This window comes from Oncorhynchus mykiss, chromosome 21 (assembly GCF_057628025.1).
Source record: "Oncorhynchus mykiss isolate SJ-2025 chromosome 21, ASM5762802v1, whole genome shotgun sequence".
Taxonomy (NCBI): Eukaryota; Metazoa; Chordata; class Actinopteri; order Salmoniformes; family Salmonidae; genus Oncorhynchus; species Oncorhynchus mykiss.
The window spans coordinates 53,179,991-53,205,685 of record NC_143042.1 but is presented as its reverse complement, the minus strand read 5'-3'; the positions used below and the strand labels follow the sequence as shown (position 1 = coordinate 53,205,685).

The window sequence follows — 25,695 nt, the reverse complement described above, 5'->3', positions numbered from 1 at the left end:
GTGGTTGTATTCAGCCCACTGACAGACAACCAGGTAGTTATATAGTAATGTTGTGGTTGTATTCAGCCCACTGACAGACAACCAGGTAGTTATATAGTATATAGTAATGTTGTGGTTGTATTCAACCCACTGACAGACAACCAGGTAGTTATATAGTAATGTTGTGGTTGTATTCAACCCACTGACAGACAACCAGGTAGTTATATAGTAACGTAGTGGTTGTATTCAGCCCACTGACAGACAACCAGGTAGTTATATAGTAACATAGTGGTTGTATTCAGCCCACTGACAGACAACCAGGTAGTTATATAGTAACGTAGTGGTTGTATTCAACCCACTGACAGACAACCAGGTAGTTATATAGTAACGTAGTGGTTGTATTCAACCCACTGACAGACAACCAGGTAGTTATATAGTAACGTAGTGGTTGTATTCAACCCACTGACAGACAACCAGGTAGTTATATAGTAACATAGTGGTTGTATTCAGCCCACTGACAGACAACCAGGTAGTTATATAGTAACGTAGTGGTTGTATTCAACCCACTGACAGACAACCAGGTAGTTATATAGTAACGTTGTGGTTGTATTCAGCCCACTGACAGACAACCAGGTAGTTATATAGTAACGTAGTGGTTGTATTCAGCCCACTGACAGACAACCAGGTAGTTATATAGTAACGTAGTGGTTGTATTCAGCCCACTGACAGACAACCAGGTAGTTATATAGTAACGTAGTGGTTGTATTCAACCCACTGACAGACAACCAGGTAGTTATATAGTAATGTTGTGGTTGTATTCAACCCACTGACAGACAACCAGGTAGTTATATAGTAACGTAGTGGTTGTATTCAACCCACTGACAGACAACCAGGTAGTTATATAGTAACGTTGTGGTTGTATTCAACCCACTGACAGACAACCAGGTAGTTATATAGTAACGTAGTGGTTGTATTCAACCCACTGACAGACAACCAGGTAGTTATATAGTAACGTAGTGGTTGTATTCAGCCCACTGACAGACAACCAGGTAGTTATATAGTAACGTAGTGGTTGTATTCAGCCCACTGACAGACAACCAGGTAGTTATATAGTAACGTAGTGGTTGTATTCAGCCCACTGACAGACAACCAGGTAGTTATATAGTAACGTAGTGGTTGTATTCAACCCACTGACAGACAACCAGGTAGTTATATAGTATATAGTAATGTTGTGGTTGTATTCAGCCCACTGACAGACAACCAGGTAGTTATATAGTAACGTAGTGGTTGTATTCAGCCCACTGACAGACAACCAGGTAGTTATATAGTAACGTAGTGGTTGTATTCAACCCACTGACAGACAACCAGGTAGTTATATAGTATATAGTAACATAGTGGTTGTATTCAGCCCACTGACAGACAACCAGGTAGTTATATAGTAACGTTGTGGTTGTATTCAACCCACTGACAGACAACCAGGTAGTTATATAGTAACGTTGTGGTTGTATTAAACCCACTGACAGACAACCAGGTAGTTATATAGTAATGTTGTGGTTGTATTCAGCCCACTGACAGACAACCAGGTAGTTATATAGTAACGTAGTGGTTGTATTCAACCCACTGACAGACAACCAGGTAGTTATATAGTAACGTAGTGGTTGTATTCAACCCACTGACAGACAACCAGGTAGTTATATAGTAACGTAGTGGTTGTATTCAGCCCACTGACAGACAACCAGGTAGTTATATAGTAATGTTGTGGTTGTATTCAGCCCACTGACAGACAACCAGGTAGTTATATAGTAATGTAGTGGTTGTATTCAGCCCACTGACAGACAACCAGGTAGTTATATAGTAATGTTGTAGTTGTATTCAACCCACTGACAGACAACCAGGTAGTTATATAGTAACGTAGTGGTTGTATTCAGCCCACTGACAGACAACCAGGTAGTTATATAGTAACGTAGTGGTTGTATTCAACCCACTGACAGACAACCAGGTAGTTATATAGTATATAGTAATGTTGTGGTTGTATTCAACCCACTGACAGACAACCAGGTAGTTATATAGTAACGTAGTGGTTGTATTCAACCCACTGACAGACAACCAGGTAGTTATATAGTAACGTAGTGGTTGTATTCAACCCACTGACAGACAACCAGGTAGTTATATAGTAATGTTGTGGTTGTATTCAACCCACTGACAGACAACCAGGTAGTTATATAGTAACGTTGTGGTTGTATTCAACCCACTGACAGACAACCAGGTAGTTATATAGTAATGTTGTAGTTGTATTCAGCCCACTGACAGACAACCAGGTAGTTATATAGTAATGTTGTGGTTGTATTCAGCCCACTGACAGACAACCAGGTAGTTATATAGTAACGTTGTGGTTGTATTCAACCCACTGACAGACAACCAGGTAGTTATATAGTAATGTTGTGGTTGTATTCAGTCCTGCTATATGTTTTGTATTTAAGGGTAGTTCATCCCACCCTGGTGATACTCTAGTCAGTCCCCCAGCTCCCTCCATCTTCCCCCTCATGTGCCAGTCAAGGCCTCGGGTAATGGTCCTTGTTTGTCTGAGTTGACAGAGAGACTAATGGTACCATGGGTAGCCATGGTAACGTGGAGACCCTCCGTTAATGAGGCACGAGTGAGCTGTTAACGGAATACTGATTTAGATTTGACATCTGTGGATTAATATCTGCTGGGAGGTGTTGGTTTGTTTTCCTCACGTCTGTAAGTGTGCGTGTGTGTCTGTGTAAATGTGTACAGAAACAGAATTGTGTTTTGAAAGTCGTCCCTTTAATTGACGTTCACAGGTCCAACGTACTGAGCGTACCGTGTCAACTTAAAGCTAAACTAAACGAAGGCACAAAACCAACAACAACAAACTCTGCCATATGTCATACATCCCACCTGCAACAAAGAACTACAACCAGGACTACAACTTCAATCTCTTCATGTAGTCTATAATGCTGAATACGCTATAAAGTGATTTGGAGCAAGCAGGGCACTTGCCACTGGGTAATGTCTTCTGGTCCTGTTCTGCTGGTTGCCATGGTAGTCTACCTAAAGATAAGGTTCCATACTCAAATCTTTAGCATGACATCAGGAAGTGTCACTGCAATGGGAATAGGAGTGAAAAGATGATGAAGAATCATCCCATCATTCTATTTCTGTTATATTACATCAAGCATGTTAGCCAACATCTCTCACCTACTGATTGTGCCTGGGACAGAGATGACTGTGGTGCAGTATAGTGTGTACGTTAACATCCTAGCCCTGTTAAAGGAGTCAGTCAGTACAGTCGCTGGTTCGAATCCAGGCTGTATCACATCCGTCCGTGATTGGGAGTCCCATAGGGCGGCAACTGGCCCAGCGTCGTCCAGATTTGTTCGGGGTAGGACCGACATTGTAAATAAGAATTTGTTCTTAACTGACTTGCCTAGAAGAAAAAAAATAAAGGTTAAATTAAAATTACATTTAAAAAATAAATAAAGTATGGTTGTGTGGAGTTCCAACACCGTAATATGTTGATTCTACACCTGGTTATCCAATGGGGAGGGTAAAAAATAAGATTGGAGATGACAATATCTTAACACAAGTATGTCATTGGTGGTAATGTGCTGTGTATCGTCATTGGTTCTTCGCAAATAATATTGTGTCGTTAGATGAGTAGAGAATGCTCGTGTACCGGGGTTACCATGTCTCAGCCGGAAAATGACCTGATGAAATTATGAATATTATTAATGCTAGTCACAGTCTGGCTCAACATTTACCCTCTGGATGGTGCGGACAGTCAAGCAAGCCAGATAAGTCTCTATGCTACTGTACTTCAAAAGGTACAGTACTATTTAGTAGTGCACCGGTACCTCTATGGTTGGTGCTAGTACTGGTATACTGATGTAGGAGCACCTGGTGCAACCCCACTAGATACTTTACCCAAATGACTAAATGCTAAAACGTTAGCATTCGGAGACAGGTAAGCAAATCCAAATTATGGATCGCTGTATTACCTTGTCCGATGCTAACAGGGTAAAGAAGCCAAATACGTCATTTTGCAATTTGGGTAAAATATCCCTTTAATCTTTGTTTCCGCCAAAAGCGAGGTACTAAAGATTTCTGTTTATGAACAATTAGGTGGGACACATTAAAATGTCTATGAGGTACGGTTGTTACTAGGTTTAGTTTTGTTCAATGCAAAACCCCACCACTGGTGTGCGTTGCCAAATATCTCTATTTTCATGTCATCCAACAAATGTTTCCTAAACAGCATCGGCACTTGGATTGGAACCGGTGCTTTGGTCAGATGACATGAAAATAGAGCTCTTTGTTTTGCGTGGAAATAAATATGCATATGCAGAAAGAACTGCAAATGGATCTTCCAGCAAGATAATGACCCCAATCCATAAATAAATTGTTCATTGACAACAAAATCGACATTTTGAAATGGTATCAAGTATCTGGAAATGGGATCAAGGATCTGAAATGATATCAAGGATCTGGAAAGATTCTGTATGGAGGAATGATCTAAGATCTCTCTCCCAATGTGTTCTCCAACTCATAACGGATTACAGAAAAAGGCAAAGTGCCTTTATCCTTGCAAGGTGAGGTATTGAAAACGGGGATGCTAATAATTTTGACCTCTATCTTTTTGAGAAAAAAATAGAACTTGCTAAAGAAAATCTCTTTCGCTGAGCACTTGTACAGTGGCTTGCGAAAGTATTCACCCCCCCTTGGCATTTTTCCTATTTTGTTACCTTACGACCTGGAATTAAAATAGATATTTGGGGGGGTTTGTGTCATTTGATTTAAACAACATGCCTACCACTTTGAAGATGCAAAATATTTTGTATTGTGAAACAAACCAGAAATAAGACAAAAAAAAACAGAAAACTTGAGCGTGCATAACTATTCACCCAGCCAAAGTCAATACTTTGTAGAGACACCTTTTGCAGGAATAACAGCTGCAAGTCTCTTGGGGTATGTCTCTATAAGTTTAGCACATCTAGTCACTGGTATTTTTGCACATTCTTCAAAGAAAAACAAATACAGCTCCTTCAAGTTGGATGCGTTTTGCTGGTGTACAGCATTCTTTAAGTCATACCACAGATTCTCAATTGAAATGAGGTCTGGGCTTTGACTAGGCCATTCCAAGACATTTAAATGTTTCCCCTGAAACCACTCGAGTGTTGCTTTAGCAGTATCCTTAGGGTCATTGTCCTGCTGGAAGGTGAACCTCCGTCCCAGTCTCAAATCTCTGGAAGTCTGAAACAGGTTACCATCAAGAATTTCCCTGTATTTGGCGTCATCCATCATTCCTTCAATTCTGACCAGTTTCCCAGTCCCAGTCCCTGCCGATTGAAAAAAATGGTGTTCTCGGGGTGATGAGAGGTGTTGGGTTTGCGTCAGACATAGCGTTTTCCTTGATGGCCAAAAAGCTCCATTTTAGTCTCATCTGACCAGAGTACCTTCTTCCATATGTTTGGGGAGTCTCCCACATGCCTTTTGGCAAACACCAAACGTGGAGTATGGACAGATACAATGGCTTCTTTCTGTCCACTCTTCCGTAAAGCCAATCTCTGGTGAGTGTACGGCTTAAAGTTGTCCTATGGACAGATACTTAATTCTCAGCTGTGGAGCTTTGCAGCTCTTTCAGGGTTACCTTTGGTCTCTTTGTTGCCTCTCTGATTAATGCCCTCCTTGCCTAGTCTATGAGTTTTGGTAGGTGTCCCTCTCTTGGCCGGTTTGTTGTGGTGCCATATTCTTTCAATTTTTTTAATCATGGATTTAATGGTGCTCCATGTTCAAAGTTTCAGATATTTTTTTATAACCCAACCCTGATCTGTACTTCTCCACAACTTTGTCCCTGACCTGTTTGGAGAGCTCCTTGGTCATCATGGTGCCACTTGCTTGGTGGTGCCCCTTGCTTAGTGGTGTTGCAGACTCTGGGGCCTTTCAGAACAGGTGTATATATACTGAGATCATGTGACAGATCATGTGACACTTAGATTGCACACAGGTGGACTTTATTAACTAATTATGTGACTTCTGAAGGTACTTGGTTGCACCAGATCTTATTTATGGGCTTCATAGCAAAGGGGGTGAATACATGTGCAAACACCACTTTTCTCTTTTTAATTAAAAAAAAAAAATTTTAAACAAGTAATTTTTGTTCATGTTCATTACACTAAATACAAATAAAAATCCATTTAACGTCGCTTGCGTCCCACCTGGCCAACATCCGGTGAAATTGCAGTGCGCCAAATTCAAAAACAGAAATACTCATCATAAAAATTCAAAAAACATACAAGTGTTATACATCGGTTTAAATATTAACTTGTTGTTAATCCAACCATTGTGTCAGATTTCAAAAAGGCTTTACGGCGAAAGCATACCATGCGATCATTTGAGGACAGCGCCCAGCACACAAAACATTACAAACAGTTACCAGCCAAGTAGAGGAGTAATAAAAGTCAGAAATAGCGATAAAATGAATCACTTACCTTTGATGATCTTCATATGGTTGCACTCACAAGACTCCCAGTTACCCAATAAATGTTCATTTTGTTTGATAAAGTCCCTCTTTATATGCAAAAACCTCTGTTTTGTTCAGTAATCCAATGGCTCCAAGGCGGTCACAACAGGCAGACGAAAAATCCCAAAAGTATCAGTAAAGTTCGTAGAAAAATGTCAACCGATGTTTATAATCAATCATCAGGTTGTTTTTAGTCATAATAATCAATAATATTTCAACCGGACAATATCTTCATCAATATAAAAGAAAAACAAGAAAGGCGCGCTCCTGGTCGTTTGCAGTAAACAGCTCTGGGACACTGTTGACATCTAGTGGAAGCCATAGGAAGGGCAATCTGAGTCCTAAGTCATTGGATACTGTAAAGGCAATCAATGGAAAACTACAAACATAAAAAAATCCCACTTCCTGGATGGATTGTTCTCAGGTTTGCGCCCGACATATCAGTTCTGTTATACTCGCATACATTATTTTAACAGTTTTGGAAACTTTAGAGTGTTTTCTATCCAAATCTAGCAATTATATGCATATCCTAGCTTATGGGCCTGAGTAACAGGCAGTTTACTTTGGGCACGCTTTTCATCTGTAGGTGAAAATAGTGCCCCCTACCCTAGTGAGGTTAAATTACAGGTTGTAATGCAACAAAATAGGAAAAACGCCAAGGGGAATGAATACTTTTGCAAGGCATTGTATTAGTATAAAATAATATAATTTTTCAATTTATTTTTACACTCAGTATTTGTATTATTTATTTGCTAGTCTTTTTTTGCTCTTCTTTATCAAGGGTGCCATTAATTTTGGACCTGACTGTAGGTACAGTTTAAAACATGCCTATCGTTTTAAATGTATCAGATTACTGAAACTCCTGTTGTTGAGGTTTAAACGCTGAGGTAAACACTAATGCTCAGACACTATTTCAAAGAAAGAACATTACAATGTAAAAGCTTATTCAGATTCAGAACTTATTGACTTCCAATGAATCATCAAAGAATATTTTCTTCCAAGAATGGTTCTTAGAATGAAAAAGGGTCTAGGTACTGAAGAACACTTTCCCTTCCAAAGAATCATCAAAGAATCTTTTCTTCCAAGAATGGTTCTTAGAATGAAAAAGGGTCTAGGTACTGAAGAACACTTTCCCTTCCAAAGAATCATCAAATAATATTTTCTTCCAAGAATGGTTCTTAGAATGAAAAAGGGTCTAGGCACTGAAGAACACTTTGCCTTCCAAAGAATCATCAAAGAATCTTTTCTTCCAAGAATGGTTCTTAGAATGAAAAAGGGTCTAGGTACGGAAGAACACTTTGCCTTCCAAAGAATCATCAAAGAATCTTTTCTTCCAAGAATGGTTCTTAGAATGAAAAAGGGTCTAGGTACTGAAGAACACTTTGCCTTCCAAAGAATCATCAAAGAATCTTTTCTTCCAAGAATGGTTCTTAGAATGAAAAAGGGTCTAGGTACTGAAGAACACTTTGCCTTACAAAGAGTACCCGTTTTCCAAAAAAGGTTCTTAAGATGAAAAAGGTTATTTTGGAACCCTTTTTTTAAGAATGTTCTACACACCCATAATAATGCATGCTACAAATCCCCAAAATTGTGCTTTCACCATAACTATATGCATGAGGCAGATCATCTATAGTGCTCTAATATTATCTCAGGGAACACACACACAAACACAAACACACACACTAGATACGTTTCAAAGACAGCACCCAACGCAAATGAGATTATCTATATTCATTCCACTTGAGGAAACAAAACAAACATTTATTTCGCCCCGTGGTTTGTGCATTCAGATACATACGGGGTTGAGACAAAACACAGGCGGAGGGGGAAACTGTGTTTTGTCTCAACCCCGTATGTATCTGCAGGGTTTAGACGACTTGTCTAAACGATCATTGCTTCTGACAGGTTGATGTGTGGCGGTGGAGGCTAACTCCGCTCTCAGTTCTATCTGAGATTAGTGTGGATTTTGCTGGATTTATCACGAGAGGCATGCAGATTAGCGGCGTGAAGTTAAACTGAATCGCTGGATAGCAAATATTTTAAAAAGTAGAGGAGCTTATATCATCAGCTCAAGCCATTATTATAATAAGAGAAAGCTAATCAGCTTTTTAGAAAGCTAATTATTCTTAATCAGGATTAGATTTAAACATCAATTAAACAATGTGGGTATTCCAGGCCCACTTTGTGCCAATATTCATTAAAACATTTCGCTCTGTGCATATGTTCCAGAAAGCTTGAGTTGATTGGCAGTTTTGGTCGACTGACTGAGTTCTGATGTATTAGCATTACTTCTCAATTAAGATGCATGTATTCCATTGGTTCTGTCATATTCTCTATTAACTCTGCTACTCTAAATGAAACCTCTGATGCTCTAAATGAAAACTCTGTTACTCATTTTATTAACTCACTCTAGCTCTTCATACTCTTAAAAGGGGAATCCTGCCAAATGACTATTAGTTGCAACATGTTTGTCCACAACTAATAGCATGCTATTCATTATTTGGTCCAAAACAGATTGTTGGTAGATGTTTGACTAACTATCCTAACCTAACTAACTACTCTAACCCTAGCGGTAACCCTAACTCTAACCTTAGCTCTAGCTTTAACTCTAATTCTAGCTCTAACTCTAACCTAAACTCGAACTCTAGCTCTAACATTAACTCGAACTAACTCTAGCTCTAACTCTAACTCTAACCTTAACTCTAACTCTAACCTTAACTCTAACTCTAACCTTAACTCTAACTCTAACCTTAACTCTAGTTCTAAACCTTAACTCTAGCTATAACTCTAACTCTAGCTCTAACTCTAACTCTAGCTATAACTCTAGCTCTAGCTATAACTCTAGCTATAACTCTAACTCTAGCTCTAACTCTAACTCTAGCTATAACTCTAGCTCTAGCTATAACTCTAGCTATAACTCTAACTCTAGCTCTAACCCTAGCTCTAGCTATAAAGCAAAACTAGTACAGCTCCTTCAAGTTGGATCGGTTCTGCTGGTGTACAGCAATCTTTAAGTCATACCACAGATTCTCAATAGGATTGAGGTCTGGGCTTTGACGAGGCCATTCCAAGACATTTAAATGTTTCCTCTCAAACTGCTCGAGTGTTGCTTTAGCAGTATGCTTAGGGTCATTGTCCTGCTGGAAGGTGAACCATCCTTCCCAGTCTCAAATCTCTGGAAGACTGAAACCGGTTTCCCGCAAGAAATTTCCCTGTATTTGGCGCCATCCATCATTCCTTCAATTCTGACCAGTTTCCAAGTCCCTGCTGATGAAAAACCTCCTCACACCACTACCATACTTCACTGTGGGGATGTTGTTCTCAGACATAGAGTTTTCCTTGATGGCCAAAAAGCTACATTTTAGTCTCATCTGACCAGAGTATCTTCTTCCATCTGTGTGGGGAGTCTCCCACATTCCTTTTGGCGAACACCAAATGTGTTTGCTTATTTTTTTATTTAAGCAATGGCTTTTTTTCTGGCCACTGTTCTCTATTTTTTTTATTTAATTTAACCTTTATTTATCTAGGCAGGTCAGTTAAGAACAAATTCTTATTTACAATGACGGCCTACCAGGGAACAGTGGGTTAACTGCCTTGTTCAGGGGCCCAGCTCTGTGGAGTGTACAGTTGAAAGTGGTCCTATGGACAGATACTCCAATATCCGCTGTGGAGCTTTGCAACGCCTTCAGGGTTATCTTTGGTCTCTTTGTTGCTTCTCTGATTAATGCCCTCCTTGCCTGGTCCGTGAGTTTTGGTGGGCGGCCCTCTCTTGACAGGTTTGTTGTGGTGCTATATTCTTTAAATTTTTTAATCATGGATTTAATGGTGCTCCGTGGGATGTTCAAAGTTTCTGATATTTTTTTTATAACCCAATCCTGATCTGTACTTCTCCACAACTTTGTCCCTGACCTGTTTGGAGAACTCCTTGGTCTTCATGGTGCCACTTGCTTGGTGGTGCGCCTTGCTTAGTGATGTTGCAGACTCTGGGGCCTTTCAGAACAGGTGTATATATATACTGAGATCATTGCACACAGGTGGACTTTATTTAACTGAAGGTAATTGGTTGCACCAGATCTTATTTAGGGGCTTCGTAGCAAAAGGGGTGAATACATATGTACGTACCACTTTTCAGTTTTTTAGGCTGTCTCGTCGTTCTCGGTGATCTACCACTGTTATGTCATTAGCAAACTAAATGCTGGTTTTGGAGTTGGCCGTGTAGTTATGAGTGAACAGGGAGTACAGGAGGGGACTGAGCACGCACCCCTGGGGGGGCTCCAGTGTGACGGATCAGAGTGGCGGATGTGTTGCTACCTACCCTTACCACCTGGGGGCGGCCTGTCAGGAAGTTCAGTATACAGTTGCAGAGGGAGGTGTTTAGTCCCAGGGTCCTTAGCTTAGTGATGAGCTTTGAGGGCGCTACGGTGTTGAACGCTGAGCTGTAGACAATGAATAGCATTCTATATGTTGTGTTTTTGTGCAAATACTCTTGCAAAAAACTGTTGGTAACCAATGATACTTTTTTAATAATTGAAAAGGCATTGCTGCTATCCAAAATAGCCCCTTTAATATTCATTCAAATCAGAGTAATTTCTTTGTTACTAAGATCATAGTTTGACTTCAGTCGTTAGATACTGTTTGATCTGTTCACTACTATTCTACAATGTAGAAAATAGTAAAAATATTAGAAAACCCCTGCAATGAGTAGGTGTGTCCAAACTATTGATGGTACTGTATGTCAAGGGGTCGGTGAGTAACAGGTATATAACAGAGTAACAGGTAGGTAACAGGTAACATCTAGTTAACAGAGTAACAGGTGTGTAACAGGTATATAACAGTGTAACAGGTAGGTAACAGAGTAACAGGTAGGTAAAAGAGTAACAGGTAGGTAACAGAGTAACAGGTAGGTAACGGGTAGTTAACCGAGTAACAGGTATGTAACAGAGTAACAGGTAGGTAACGGGTAGTTAACAGAGTAACAGGTAGTTAACAGAGTAACAGGTAGTTAACAGAGTAACAGGTAGGTAACGGGTAGTTAACAGAGTAACAGGTAGGTAACGGGTAGTTAACAGAGTAACAGGTATATAACAGTGTAACAGGCAGTTAACAGAGTAACAGGTATGTAACAGAGTAACAGGTAGGTAACAGAGTAACAGGTAGGTAACAGAGTAACAGGTATATAAAAGTGTAACAGGCAGTTAACAGAGTAACAGGTAGGTAACAGAGTAACAGGTAGGTAACAGAGTAACAGATAGGAACAGGTAGTTAACAGAGTAACAGATAGGTAACGGGTAGTTAACAGAGTAACAGGTAGGTAACAGAGTAACGGGTAGTTAACAGAGTAACAGGTGGGTAACAGAGTAACAGGTAGGTAACAGAGTAACAGGTAGGTAACGGGTAGTTAACAGAGTAACAGGTATGTAACAGAGTAACAGGTAGGTAACGGGTAGTTAACAGAGTAACAGGTAGGTAACAGAGTAACAGGTATATAACAGTGTAACAGGCAGTTAACAGAGTAACAGGTAGGTAACAGAGCAACAGGTATATAACAGTGTAACAGGCAGTTAACAGAGTAACAGGTAGGTAACAGAGTAACAGGTAGGTAACAGAGTAACAGGTAGGTAACAGAGTAAGAGGTAGGTAACAGGTATATAACAGTGTAACAGGCAGTTAACAGAGTAACAGGTAGGTAACAGAGTAACAGGTAGTTAACAGAGTAACAGATAGGTAACGGGTAGTTAACAGAGTAACAGGTAGGTAACAGAGTAACGGATAGTTAACAGAGTAACAGGTGGGTAACAGAGTAACAGGTAGGTAACAGAGTAACAGGTAGGTAACGGGTAGTTAACAGAGTAACAGGTATGTAACAGAGTAGCATGTAGGTAACGGGTAGTTAACAGAGTAACAGGTAGTTGACAGGTAGGTAACAGAGTAACAGGTAGGTAACGGGTAGTTAACAGAGTAACAGGTAGGTAACAGAGTAACAGATATAACAGTGTAACAGGCAGTTAACAGAGTAACAGGTAGGTAACAGAGTAACAGGTATGTAACAGAGTAACAGGTAGGTAACAGAGTAACAGGTATGTAACAGAGTAACATGTAGGTAACAGAGTAACAGGTAGGTAACAGAGTAACAGGTATATAACAGTGTAACAGGTAGGTAACAGAGTAGCAGGTAGGTAACAGGTAGTTAACAGAGTAACAGGTAGGTAACAGAGGAACTAGTAGGTAACGGGTAGTTAACAGAGTAACAGGTAGGTAACAGAGTAACAGGTATATAACAGTGTAACAGGCAGTTAATAGAGTAACAGGTAGGTAACAGAGTAACAGGTATGTAACAGAGTAACAGGTATGTAACAGAGTAACAGGTATGTAACAGAGTAATAGGTAGGTAACAGAGTAACAGGTATATAACAGTGTAACAGGTATGTAACAGAGTAGCAGGTAGGTAACAGGTAGTTAACAGAGTAACAGGTAGGTAACAGAGTAACAGGTAGGTAACATGTAGTTAACAGAGTAACAGGTAGGTAACAGAGTAACAGGTAGGTAACGGGTAGTTAACAGAGTAACAGGTATGTAACAGAGTAACAGGTAGGTAACGGGTAGTTAACAGAGTAACAGGTAGGTAACAGAGTAACAGGTATATAACAGTGTAACAGGCAGTTAACAGAGTAACAGGTATATAACAGTGTAACAGGTAGTTAACAGAGTAACTGGTAGGTAACAGGTAACAATATTTACTTAAATGTCATTGCAAGTGGTGAAAAAAGGAGCAGATTGCGCGTGGCTAAGAGCATTTTCTCCCTGAATGATAGATTGAATAGTATAGAAGAAAATAACACATTGAGTTAGAGGAGACATGGTCGTCACATTGGATGAATGTCACACGGCTGTATGATAGCTCCACAGAACGGGCCAGTCAATAGACCGTCGGGTATTATTACAAGGAGTGGTTTGTCAATACGGCTCCGTCCGGATACTCCTGTGAGCCCTAAATGACTGGAGTCTATAGCGCAAGTGTCCGTGATAACTGGGGCCTAATTGACAGGGCCTCTCCTGCCTCCTGGGGCGTGGGTAGTACTGAGAGAGGTGAAAATGGAGATCTGACGAGGCAAGGGACAGAACCGGGGGGGGGGGGGTGAGAGAGGTGGGACATAAGGGAGAGCACAGTAGGGATCACACTGGTGGAAAGAGGCCAGCACTGACACTCTCTTAGATCCCTCTGTACCCTGGCCCTGACAGCAATCCATTTGAGGTTCCCTGACATGGTGGCATGGAGGCATGGTGGCATGGAGACATAGACATATGGAGGCATGGTGGCATGGAGGCATGGTGGCATGGAGACATAGACATATGGTGGCATGGAGACATGGTGGCATGGAGGCATGGTGGCATGGAGACATAGACACATGGAGGCATGGTGGCATGGAGGCATGGTGGCATGGAGGCATGGTGGCATGGAGGCATGGTGGCATGGAGACATAGACACATGGAGGCATGGTGGCATGGAGGCATGGAGACATGGAGACATAGACACATGGTGATATGGAGGCATAGACACATGGTGATATGGAGGCATGGTGATATGGAAGCATGGAGACATGGAGACATGGAGGCATGGTGGCATGGAGGCATGGAGACATGGAGACATAGACACATGGTGATATGGAGGCATAGACACATGGTGATATGGAGGCATGGTGATATGGAAGCATGGAGACATGGAGACATGGAGGCATGGTGGCATGGTGATATGGAGGCATGGAGACATGGAGACAGACACATGGTGATATGGTGGCATGGAGACATGGAGACATGGAGGCATGGTGGCATGGTGATATGGAGGCATGGAGACATGGAGACAGACACATGGTGATATGGTGGCATGGAGACATGGAGACATGGAGGCATGGAGACATGGTGATATGGAGACATGGAGGCATGGTGGCATGAAGACATAGACACATGGTGATATGGTGGCATGGAGACATAGACACATGGTGGCATGGAGGCATGGAGACTAGACACATGGAAGCATGGTGGCATGGAGACATGGTGATATGGAGGCATGGAGACATGGTGATATGGAGGCATGGAGACATGGAGACATGGTGATATGGAGACATGGTGATATGGAGGCATGGTGGCATGGAGACATGGAGACATGGTGATATGGATGCATGGAGACATGGAGATATGGAGGCATGGAGACATGGTGATATGAAGACATGGAGACATGGTGGCATGGAGACATGGAGACATGGTGATATGGTGGCATGGAGACATGGAGACATGGTGATATGGATGCATGGAGACATGGAGATATGGAGACATGGAGACATGGTGGCATGGAGACATGGAGACATGGAGACATGGTGATATGGAGGCATGGAGACATGGTGATATGGTGGCATGGAGACATGGAGACATGGAGATATGGAGATATGGAGACATGGTGATATGGAGGCATGGAGACATGGTGATATGGAGACATGGAGACGTGGTGATATGGAGACATGGAGACATGGTGATATGGAGGCATGGAGACATGGAGACATGGTGATATGGAGACATGGTGATATGGAGGCATGGTGGCATGGAGACATGGAGACATGGTGATATGGATGCATGGAGATATGGAGGCATGGAGACATGGTGATATGAAGACATGGAGACATGGTGGCATGGAGACATGGAGACATGGTGATATGGTGGCATGGAGACATGGAGACATGGTGATATGGATGCATGGAGACATGGAGATATGGAGGCATGGAGACATGGTGATATGGAGACATGGAGGCATGGAGACATGGAGACATGGTGATATGGAGGCATGGAGACATGGTTATATGGTGGCATGGAGACATGAAGACATGGAGACATGGTGATATGGAGACATGGTGGCATGGAGACATGGAGACATGGTGATATGGAGGCATGGAGACATGGTGATATGGTGATATGGAGACATGGTGATATGGAGACATGGAGACATGGTGATATGGAGGCATGGAGACATGGTGGCATGGAGGCATGGAGACATGGAGACATGGTGATATGGAGGCATGGAGACATGGAGGCATGGAGACATGGTGATATGGAGACATGGAGACATGGTGGCATGGAGACATGGTGATATGGAGGCATGGAGACATGGTGATATGGAGACATGGAGACATGTTGGCATGGAGACATGGAGATATGGAGGCATGGAGACATGGTGATATGGAGGCATGGTGATATGGTGATATGGAGACATGGAGACATGGTGATATGGAGGCATGGTGATATGGTGATATGGAGGCATGGAGACATGGAGACATGGTGATATGGAGGCATGGAGACATGGTGATATGGAAGCATGGAGACATGGTGATATGGAGACATGGTGGCATGGAGACATGGAGACATGGTGATATGGAGGCATGGAGACATGGAGACATGGTGATATGGAGGCATGGAGACATGGTGATATGGAGGCATGGAGACATGGTGATATGGAGACATGGTGGCATGGAGACATGGAGACATGGTGATATGGAGGCATGGAGACATGGTGATATGGTGACATGGAGACATGGTGATATGGAGGCATGGAGACATGGAGACATGGTGATATGGAGGCATGGAGACATGGTGATATGGTGATATGGAGACATGGTGGCATGGAGACATGGAGACATGGTGATATGGAGACATGGAGACATGGTGATATGGTGGCATGGAGACATGGAGACATGGTGATATGGAGACATGGTGATATGGAGGCATGGTGATATGGAGGCATGGAGACATGGTGATATGGTGGCATGGTGATATGGAGGCATGGAGACGTGGTGATATGGTGGCATGGAGACATGGAGACATGGTGATATGGTGGCATGGAGACATGGAGACATGGTGATATGGAGGTATGGAGACATGGAGACATGGTGATATGGAGGCATGGAGACATGGAGACATGGTGATATGGAGGCATGGAGGCCGGGAAAAGGAGCTAGTGAACTCAGGGACCTTAAGATAGGACCCGCTGTCCGTGTCTCTCAATCTGGACAAGGCTAAAGAATATTGAAATGTCACAGAATGGGCTTGTTGCCTATGAGGACAGATGAGTGGTATTAGACAGATATGAGTCCTGGAAGGGGACCCAGTGTGTGTACATTTCTACTGAAAAGGGTTTTGTGTTTCTCTCTATATTTATCCCTCAGCGATCATCCAATAATCTCCTTTTCTGTGTCATTATTTTCAGCAAGGTCTGACATTTAATATTAATAGTGATTTCTGTTTGATGTCTAAAAAAAAATAAAATAATCTGAGATGATATGCAATCACATGTTTGTATAATATGGTCTCTTTTGTCCAAAGCGACTAACTCTTTAAGGGCCAATCCGTTTAGCTACAGCCGTTTTGGATGAATAAGTGAATTATATGTACCCATTGATTTGTGATTAATATAAAATGTAAATGCCTCGTGAGCTTAGTTCAACTGTCGCCCCACATTCAGAACCCGACATATAAGCTTGTTCTAGGCCAATGTTTGTAAACAATGCAAAAGTAAACGATCGCTGTATAGCCTCAAAACTACACATTTGATATTCCGTTAATGATCAGTCCTTGGAGCTCTGTCTAATGATTTTGAGAGTGGTTACATTTTCTCCAGCCCCGTCCCTCAGCTTTTTTTATTTTATTTTTTTTTACCCGAGAACTCGTTATTGTTTCAACTGCTGATTGCCCCTTTTAACTCAGTAGGCCTATTCAGAAACGGACTGGAATCAGAATCACAACCCTGTCACTCTAACCAACTGAATCATTGAGGTTCACTATTTACTGTTGTGTCGCACTGCTTTGCGTTATCTTGGCCAGGTCACAGTTGTAAATGAGAACTTGTTCTCAACTAGCCTACCTGGTTAAATAAAAGGTGAAATGAAATAAAAATGTCAAAAAATTGGAGAGTCAGAACCATATTAACCAGAACCATAAAGCTGAGGTAAAATGTATTTCGCCATCGCACGGGAATGAAACGCCTTATTTGGTATCTGGTTCAGTATTATTGTTCTCCCCTCCCTCTCTGTGCAGAACAGTACAGAGAATTAACTCACACAAATGGTACTTCATATGTTTTGTCGGAGGAGAGACAGACAGCGCCAGGCACCAGGGACTAGCAGAGGGCACTGCAGCCACCTCCGCTAGACTTTTGTTTTGCCCAGTTAGTAAACCTGGTGCTAAGTGATGTCAACATTTTGTCTCAATATTTATCAGGAATTTGGGATTATACTAATGAATGGAGTTTATATTTGCTCTCTGTCTCTCTCTCTCTTTTTTGTCTGTCTGTTTCAGGAAGTGGGGGTCATGGGCGGGGCCACCAGAGAACCCATATTGCCAGATGAGGTATGAGAGTGGAGAGCCCTGCTGGCAAGGCCCTACCAGGAACACCATGGTAAGTACATTAGTGGGATGTTACTGTACTGTAAAGGGCACAGAAACAGAGAGCCTTAGAGACAGGCAGACAGACAGACGGGGTATGAAGATACAGACAGACAGACAGACAGATGAGGTAGGAAGACACAAACAGGCAGACAGACAGACAGACAGACGAGGTAGGAAGATACAGACAGACAGACAGACAGATGAGGTAGGAAGACACAGACAGACAGAAAGGCAGACAGGCAGATGACGTAGGAAGACAGACATGCAGGCAGACAGACAGACAAAGAGGTAGGAAGACACAGATAGGCAGACAGACAGACAAAGAGGTAGGAAGACACAGATAGGCAGACAGACAGACAGACAGGCAGGCAAAGAGGTAGAAGACATGGATAGACAGACAGACACACAGACAGACAGACAGGCAGACAGACGAGGTAGGAAGACACAGACAAGAAGACAGACATACAGGCAGACAGACAGGCAGGCAAAGAGATTGGAAGACATGGATAGGCAGACAGACAGACAGACACACAGAGAGCGATAGATGCCATTTTCATCCTCATGTTATCGTTGTACACGATTCACTAGTAGAAAGACACTTTGTGAAACCACCGATTACTGAAGTCCCATAAAAAGTTAAACAAAAACAGGGCTGAAGACAGTAGCAGACGTACTCTTCACCTACGTTTCTCTGTCCGTCACTTCACTCTCTCTCTCTCTCACACGGAGTTCACAATGTCTCCAGTCACTTCACTCTCTCTCTCTCTCTCACACGGAGTTCACAATGTCTCCAGTCACTTCACTCTCTCTCTCACACGGAGTTCACAATGTCTCCAGTCACTTCACTCTCTCTCTCTCACAGAGTTCACAATGTCTCCAGTCACTTCACTCTCTCTCTCTCTCTCTCTCACAGAGTTCACAATGTCTCCAGTCACTTCACTCTCTCTCTCTCACAGAGTTCACAATGTCTCCAGTCACTTCACTCTCTCTCTCACAGAGTTCACAATGTCTCCAGTCACTTCACTCTCTCTCTCTCACAGAGTTCACAATGTCTCTAGTCACTTCACTCTCTCTCTCTCTCACAGAGTTCACAATGTCTCCAGTCACTTCACTCTCTCTCTCACTCACACAGAGTTCACAATGTCTCCAGTCACTTCACTCTCTCTCTCTCACAGAGTTCACAATGTCTCCAGTCACTTCACTCTCTCACAGAGTTCCCAATGTCTCCAGTCACTTCACTCTCTCTCTCTCTCACAGAGTTCACAATGTCTCCAGTCACTTCACTCTCTCTCTCTCACAGAGTTCACAATGTCTCCAGTCACTTCACACTCTCTCTCAGAGAGTCCACAATGTCTCCAGTCACTTCACTCTCTCTCTCTCACAGAGTTCACAATGTCTCCAGTCACTTCACTCTCACTCTCTCACAGAGTTCACAATGTCTCCAGTCACTTCACTCTCTCTCTCTCTCTCACAGAGTTCACAATGTCTCCAGTCACTTCACTCTCTCTCTCTCACAGAGTTCACAATGTCTCCAGTCACTTCACTCTCTCTCTCTCTCTCACAGAGTTCACAATGTCTCCAGTCACTTCACTCTCTCTCTCACAGAGTTTACAATGTCTCCAGTCACTTCACTCTCTCTCTCACAGAGTTCACAATGTCTCCAGTCACTTCACTCTCTCTCTCTCACAGAGTTCACAATGTCTCCAGTCACTTCACTCTCACTCTCTCACAGAGTTCACAATGTCTCCAGTCACTTCACTCTCTCTCTCTCTCTCACAGAGTTCACAATGTCTCCAGTCACTTCACTCTCTCTCTCTCACAGAGTTCACAATGTCTCCAGTCACTTCACTCTCTCTCTCTCTCTCACAGAGTTCACAATGTCTCCAGTCACTTCACTCTCTCTCTCACAGAGTTCACAATGTCTCCAGTCACTTCACTCTCTCTCTCTCACAGAGTTCACAATGTCTCTAGTCACTTCACTCTCTCTCTCTCTCACAGAGTTCACAATGTCTCCAGTCACTTCACTCTCTCTCTCTCACAGAGTTCACAATGTCTCCAGTCACTTCACTCTCTCTCTCTCTCACAGAGTTCACAATGTCTCCAGTCACTTCACTCTCTCTCTCTCTCACAGAGTTCACAATGTCTCCAGTCACTTCACTCTCTCTCTCTCACAGAGTTCACAATGTCTCCAGTCACTTCACACTCTCTCTCTCTCACAGAGTTCACAATGTCTCCAGTCACTTCACTCTCTCTCTCTCACAGAGTTCACAATGTCTCCAGTCACTTCACTCTCTCTCTCTCTCACAGAGTTCACAATGTCTCCAGTCACTTCACTCTCTCTCTCACAGAGTTCACAATGTCTCCAGTCACTTCACTCTCTCTCTCACAGAGTTCACAATGTCTCCAGTCACTTCACTCTCTCTCTCTCACAGAGTTCACAATGTCTCTAGTCACTTCACTCTCTCTCTCTCTCACAGAGTTCACAATGTCTCCAGTCACTTCACTCTCTCTCTCTCACAGAGTTCACAATGTCTCGTCTCTAACAGCAGGAATTTGTTCAATTAAAAATGTAGCATGTTTTATCATCAATTTTTTTTACAGTGTCCCCCCCCCTAACCCCTTCTCCCCCCCCAACCCCTTCTCCCCCCCAACCCCTTCTTCCCCAACCCCTTCTCCCCCCCAACCCCTTCTTCCCCAACCCCTTCTCCCCCCCCAACCCCTTCTCCCCCCCCAACCCCTTCTTCCCCAACCCCTTCTCCCCCCCCCAACCCCTTCAACAGTTTAAATGGTTTCCAATCATCTGTAAATATATGTTCCTACCATCCAGAGGCCTTTTGAAAAGCCTCAATTGAATTCCTTTGATATAACACTCCCTTTTCCAAAACGTGTGCGTACGGCATAAATGAAGTCTCCGCGAGAAGAAGTCTTCCCTCATTATATTTGAAATGCTGAAGCCCGGCTTTGCTCTTTTACCTCGGTGAAAAGAGGCTTCTCTACCCCTTAGCGGGAGAATGGTAATGCGGGCAGTGGACGGCATTGTTTCGATGCCGGGTATGAAACTAATTCAAAGCCAAAGAGACCCGTGCGTTGTGCCTGTTAAAAGACACTGCAACACTGGAAGGGTCGGACCTAGTGTTTATTAATTAGGTTCAAAAGGCTCGGGCTAATGTGTGTGTTATGGACCGTGGATTTGGTCTCTAACTGGAATATAGTGTAGATATACCATATATATATATATATATATATATATATATATATATATATATATATTTATACACTGCTCAAAAAAATAAAGGGAACACTAAAATAACACATCCTAGATCTGAATGAATGAAATATTCTTATTAAATACTTTTTTCTTTACATAGTTGAATGTGCTGACAACACAATCACACAAAAATGATCAATGGAAATCAAATTTATCAACCCATGGAGGTCTGGAATTTGGAGTCACACTCAAACAAACCACACTACAGGCTGATCCAACTTTGATGTAATGTCCTTAAAACAAGTCAAAATGAGGCTCAGTAGTGTGTGTGGCCTCCACGTGCCTGTATGACCTCCCTACAACGCCTGGGCATGCTCCTGATGAGGTGGCGGATGGTCTCCTGAGGGATCTCCTCCCAGACCTGGACTAAAGCGTCCACCAACTCCTGGACAGTCTGTGGTGCAACGTGGCGTTGGTGGATGGAGCGAGACGTGATTTAAAAAATGAATGTATATGAATTCTGTATGTACAGAAATGGTTTGATTACTGGGAAATTAATATCCAACTAGTCAGTGACAGAAACTATGTGAGCTTATTCTAGTATTATAGACACTATGACCTGGGATTTCCTTTGGTCTTCTAGGTAGAAGAACCCCTTACAGTATTATAGACACTATGTCCTGGGATTTCCTATAGTCTATGTAGAAGAACCCCTTACAGTATTATAGACACTATGACCTGGGATTTACTATGGTCTTCTAGGTAGAAGAACCCCTTACAGTATTATAGACACTATGACCTGGGATTTACTATGGTCTTCTATGTAGAAGAACCCCTTACAGTATTATAGACACTATGACCTGGGATTTACTATGGTCTTCTAGGTAGAAGAACCCCTTACAGTATTATAGACACTATGACCTGGGATTTCCTATAGTCTATGTAGAAGAACCCCTTACAGTATTATAGACACTATGACCTGGGATGTCCTATGGTATTCTAGGTAGAAGAACCCCTTACAGTATTATAGACACTATGACCTGGGATGTCCTATAGTCTATGTAGAAGAACCCCTTACAGTATTATAGACACTATGTCCTGGGATGTCCTATGATCTATGTAGAAGAACCCCTTACAGTATTATAGACACTATGACCTGGGATGTCCTATAGTCTATGTAGAAGAACCCCTTACAGTATTATAGACACTATGTCCTGGGATGTCCTATGATCTATGTAGAAGAACCCCTTACAGTATTATAGACACTATGACCTGGGATGTCCTATAGTCTATGTAGAAGAACCTCTTACAGTATTATAGACACTATGACCTGGGATGTCCTATGATCTATGTAGAAGAACCCCTTACAGTATTATAGACACTATGACCTGGGATGTCCTATAGTCTATGTAGAAGAACCTCTTACAGTATTATAGACACTATGACCTGGGATTTACTATGGTCTTCTAGGTAGAAGAACCCCTTACAGTATTATAGACACTATGACCTGGGATGTCCTATGATCTATGTAGAAGAACCCCTTACAGTATTATAGACACTATGACCTGGGATTTACTATGGTCTTCTAGGTAGAAGAACCCCTTACAGTATTATAGACACTATGACCTGGGATTTACTATGGTCTTCTAGGTAGAAGAACCCCTTACAGTATTATAGACACTATGACCTGGGATGTCCTATGATCTATGTAGAAGAACCCCTTACAGTATTATAGACACTATGACCTGGGATTTACTATGGTCTTCTAGGTAGAAGAACCCCTTACAGTATTATAGACACTATGACCTGGGATTTACTATGGTCTTCTAGGTAGAAGAACCCCTTACAGCATTATAGACACTATGACCTGGGATGTCCTATAGTCTATGTAGAAGAACCTCTTATGTTAATAACTCTTCTGTAGCTTGTGAGGTCATAGAGCAAAACGTGTTCGTGAGAGTCTCTGCTTTTCTTAGATGGTTTTAATTAGTGTGTGGCTGAAACCGTTCAGACTCTACGGGTGTTTTCGTTAACATTCCCAGGATCCTCCTTTTGTCTCACTAACACCACTCTAGCGCAGCCCCCCCCCCCCCCCCCCCCCCCGTTACTCAGACTAATGCGGAGGAAAACAGACGAATCCAAAGGTACGACTCAGAAAAGTCTGTAGCTCAAACACACAATGTATAAAATAGGTTATAGAAGTCCTAAAATCACTGTGTCGTGACGGTGGGTCAATGATGAAACCTATCGCAACCAAAACATTAGTACTGTCATTTACTGTGGTCCATTTCAGAAAATACAACATGAACACACTGTTGACACCTAAATCAAATCAAATTTATTTATATAGCCCTTCGTACATCGGCTGATATCTCAAAGTGCTGTACAGAAACCCAGCCTAAAACCCCCAAACAGCAAGCAATGCAGGTGTAGAAGCACCTAGCCTATGGTGTAACGGAAGGTTCTGGAAGGTTCCGCCTCGTGTGGTCGGTTTTGTGGGTTTTTGACACTCTTATGTAGGTGTCATAACCAGCCGTAAAATACCACAATTTATGGGTCATGACAGCTGTTATAACAGCCGTTATGACATATCATGGCATTGTTATGACGCTGGGAGTCGAGTAAAGTGTTAGCGTAATCTGTGTGTGTCTGAATGTGTTTTCGAAAAAAGAATCCTGAACGAACTACAATTTAAGTGTTGGGCCTAATTTGATCATTAGTTCCTCTTATTCTACCACGGTATCACGACAGTAATTCTATATCAACAACAACAACATTCATACAACGAATGTGTAGAGACACAAATGTAAAGCTTCTTAAAATACACAGCAGTTATGCCACATATCGGGTGCTTCTCCACACAGTCCTTTTACGAGAGGCAAACGACAAGCCTCTTGACTTAACAATGTCTCTCTCTCTCTTCTATTCACTTCTTCTCCGTGACTATCTCCCTCCATTGCCTCGTTTGTTTTTCTAGGTCATGTTGATATGTGGGACAGAGACAGCCTTGAGATCGGTAAAGGAGCCCAGCAAATGCCAGTACGTCATGGAGCTTCAGACTCCCGTGTCCTGTCAGCCGGCGCTGAGGCAGCGGGGCGTACACAGTGAACTTTGACCCCCAGGGACCAAGTGGAGGGAGCCATGCAGCCCCCCATGCCGCTGGTGACAGACTTGTTCCGGGGCCACTCAGGCCCCAGTGTCCTCTGCATTTGTGTCAGAACACATATCGCAATAATTGCTGTAGCTTTATAATATGTTTTTGTCTTCCGTTGTCTCGTTACCATGGTGTTTTTGTTCCTCCTGACTGTCACGCTGTTCATTTCCATTGTGTTTCGTTGAGCTTTGTGGATTGAGGAATTGAAGGAGTCTTTTCATGTAAAATGTTGTTCTAGAAATGTAGACATTTTAATTACACTTGCTGTTTGTGTTTGGTTTTACGCTTTGCAGTACGGGGAATAAGCTTCTCTGTCATTCCTGTTAAAACAATTATAAATCACAGTAGTTTCCAAACACTGTCTAATGACAGCATTAAGTCAATCTATGATCTTTGTAACAAAGAAATGACTCTGAATTGACTGAAAATAAAGGGACTATTTTGGATAGCAGCAATGCCTTTTCAAATAGTATCATCGGTTACCAACACTATTTTTGCAAGAGTACAACATACTGTACAACAAAATATACAGTACCAGTCAAATGTTTGGACAAACTAGTCATTAGACATTAAAACTACAAAATAACACATGTAGTAACCCAAAAAAATTGTTAAACAAATCAACATATATTTTAGATTCTTCAAAGTTGCCACCCTTTGCCTTGATGACATCTTGGCATTCTCTCAACCAGTTACACGAGGTAGTCACCTGGAATGCATTTCAATTAACAGGTGTGCCTTGTTAAAAGTTCATTTGTGGAATTTCTTTCCTTGTCAATGCGTTTGAGCCAATCAGTTGTGTTGTGACAAGGTAGGGGTGGTATACAGAAGATAGCCCTATTTGTCCATATTATAAGTCCATATTATGGTAAGAACAGCTCAAATAAGCTAAGAAAAATTACAGTCCATCATTACTTTAAGACATGGTCAGTCAATACGGAATATTTCAATAACTTTCTTCAAGTGCAGTCGCAAAAACAATCAAGCACTATGATGGAACTGGCTCTCATGAGGACCGCCACAGGAAAGGAAGTTACCTCTGCTGCAGAGGATAAGTTCATTAGAGTTAACTGCACCTCAGATTGCAGCCTTATTAAATGCTTCACAGAGTTCAAGTAACAGACACATCTGAACTGTTCAGAGGAGACTGCATGAATCAGGCCTTCGTGGTCGAATTGCTGCAAAGAAACCACTACTAAAGGACAGCAATAAGAACAAGAGACTTGCTTGGGCCAAGAAACACGAGCAATGTACATTAGACCAGTGGAAATCTTTTTATTTTATTTCACCTTTATTTAACCAGGAAGGCTAGTTGAGAACAAGTTCTCATTTACAACTGCGACCTGGCCAAGATAAAGCAAAACAGTGCGACACAAACAACAC

General features: G+C 42.2%; 1 protein-coding gene across 1 annotated transcript in view; it reads left to right on the top strand.

Annotated features, from left to right (window-relative positions):
• The window catches only part of LOC110500776 (glucosidase 2 subunit beta), a 274,702-nt gene extending 249,939 nt beyond the window's left edge, over window positions 1-24,763 (top strand). The window contains exons 14-15 of the mRNA XM_036958295.2: window positions 17,861-17,960; window positions 24,136-24,763. Of these exons, the coding sequence (XP_036814190.2) occupies window positions 17,861-17,960; window positions 24,136-24,273 (238 nt within the window). The 3' untranslated portion in view covers window positions 24,274-24,763. The remainder of the gene's footprint in view (window positions 1-17,860; window positions 17,961-24,135) is intronic.
• Window positions 24,764-25,695: the final 932 nt, after the last annotated feature.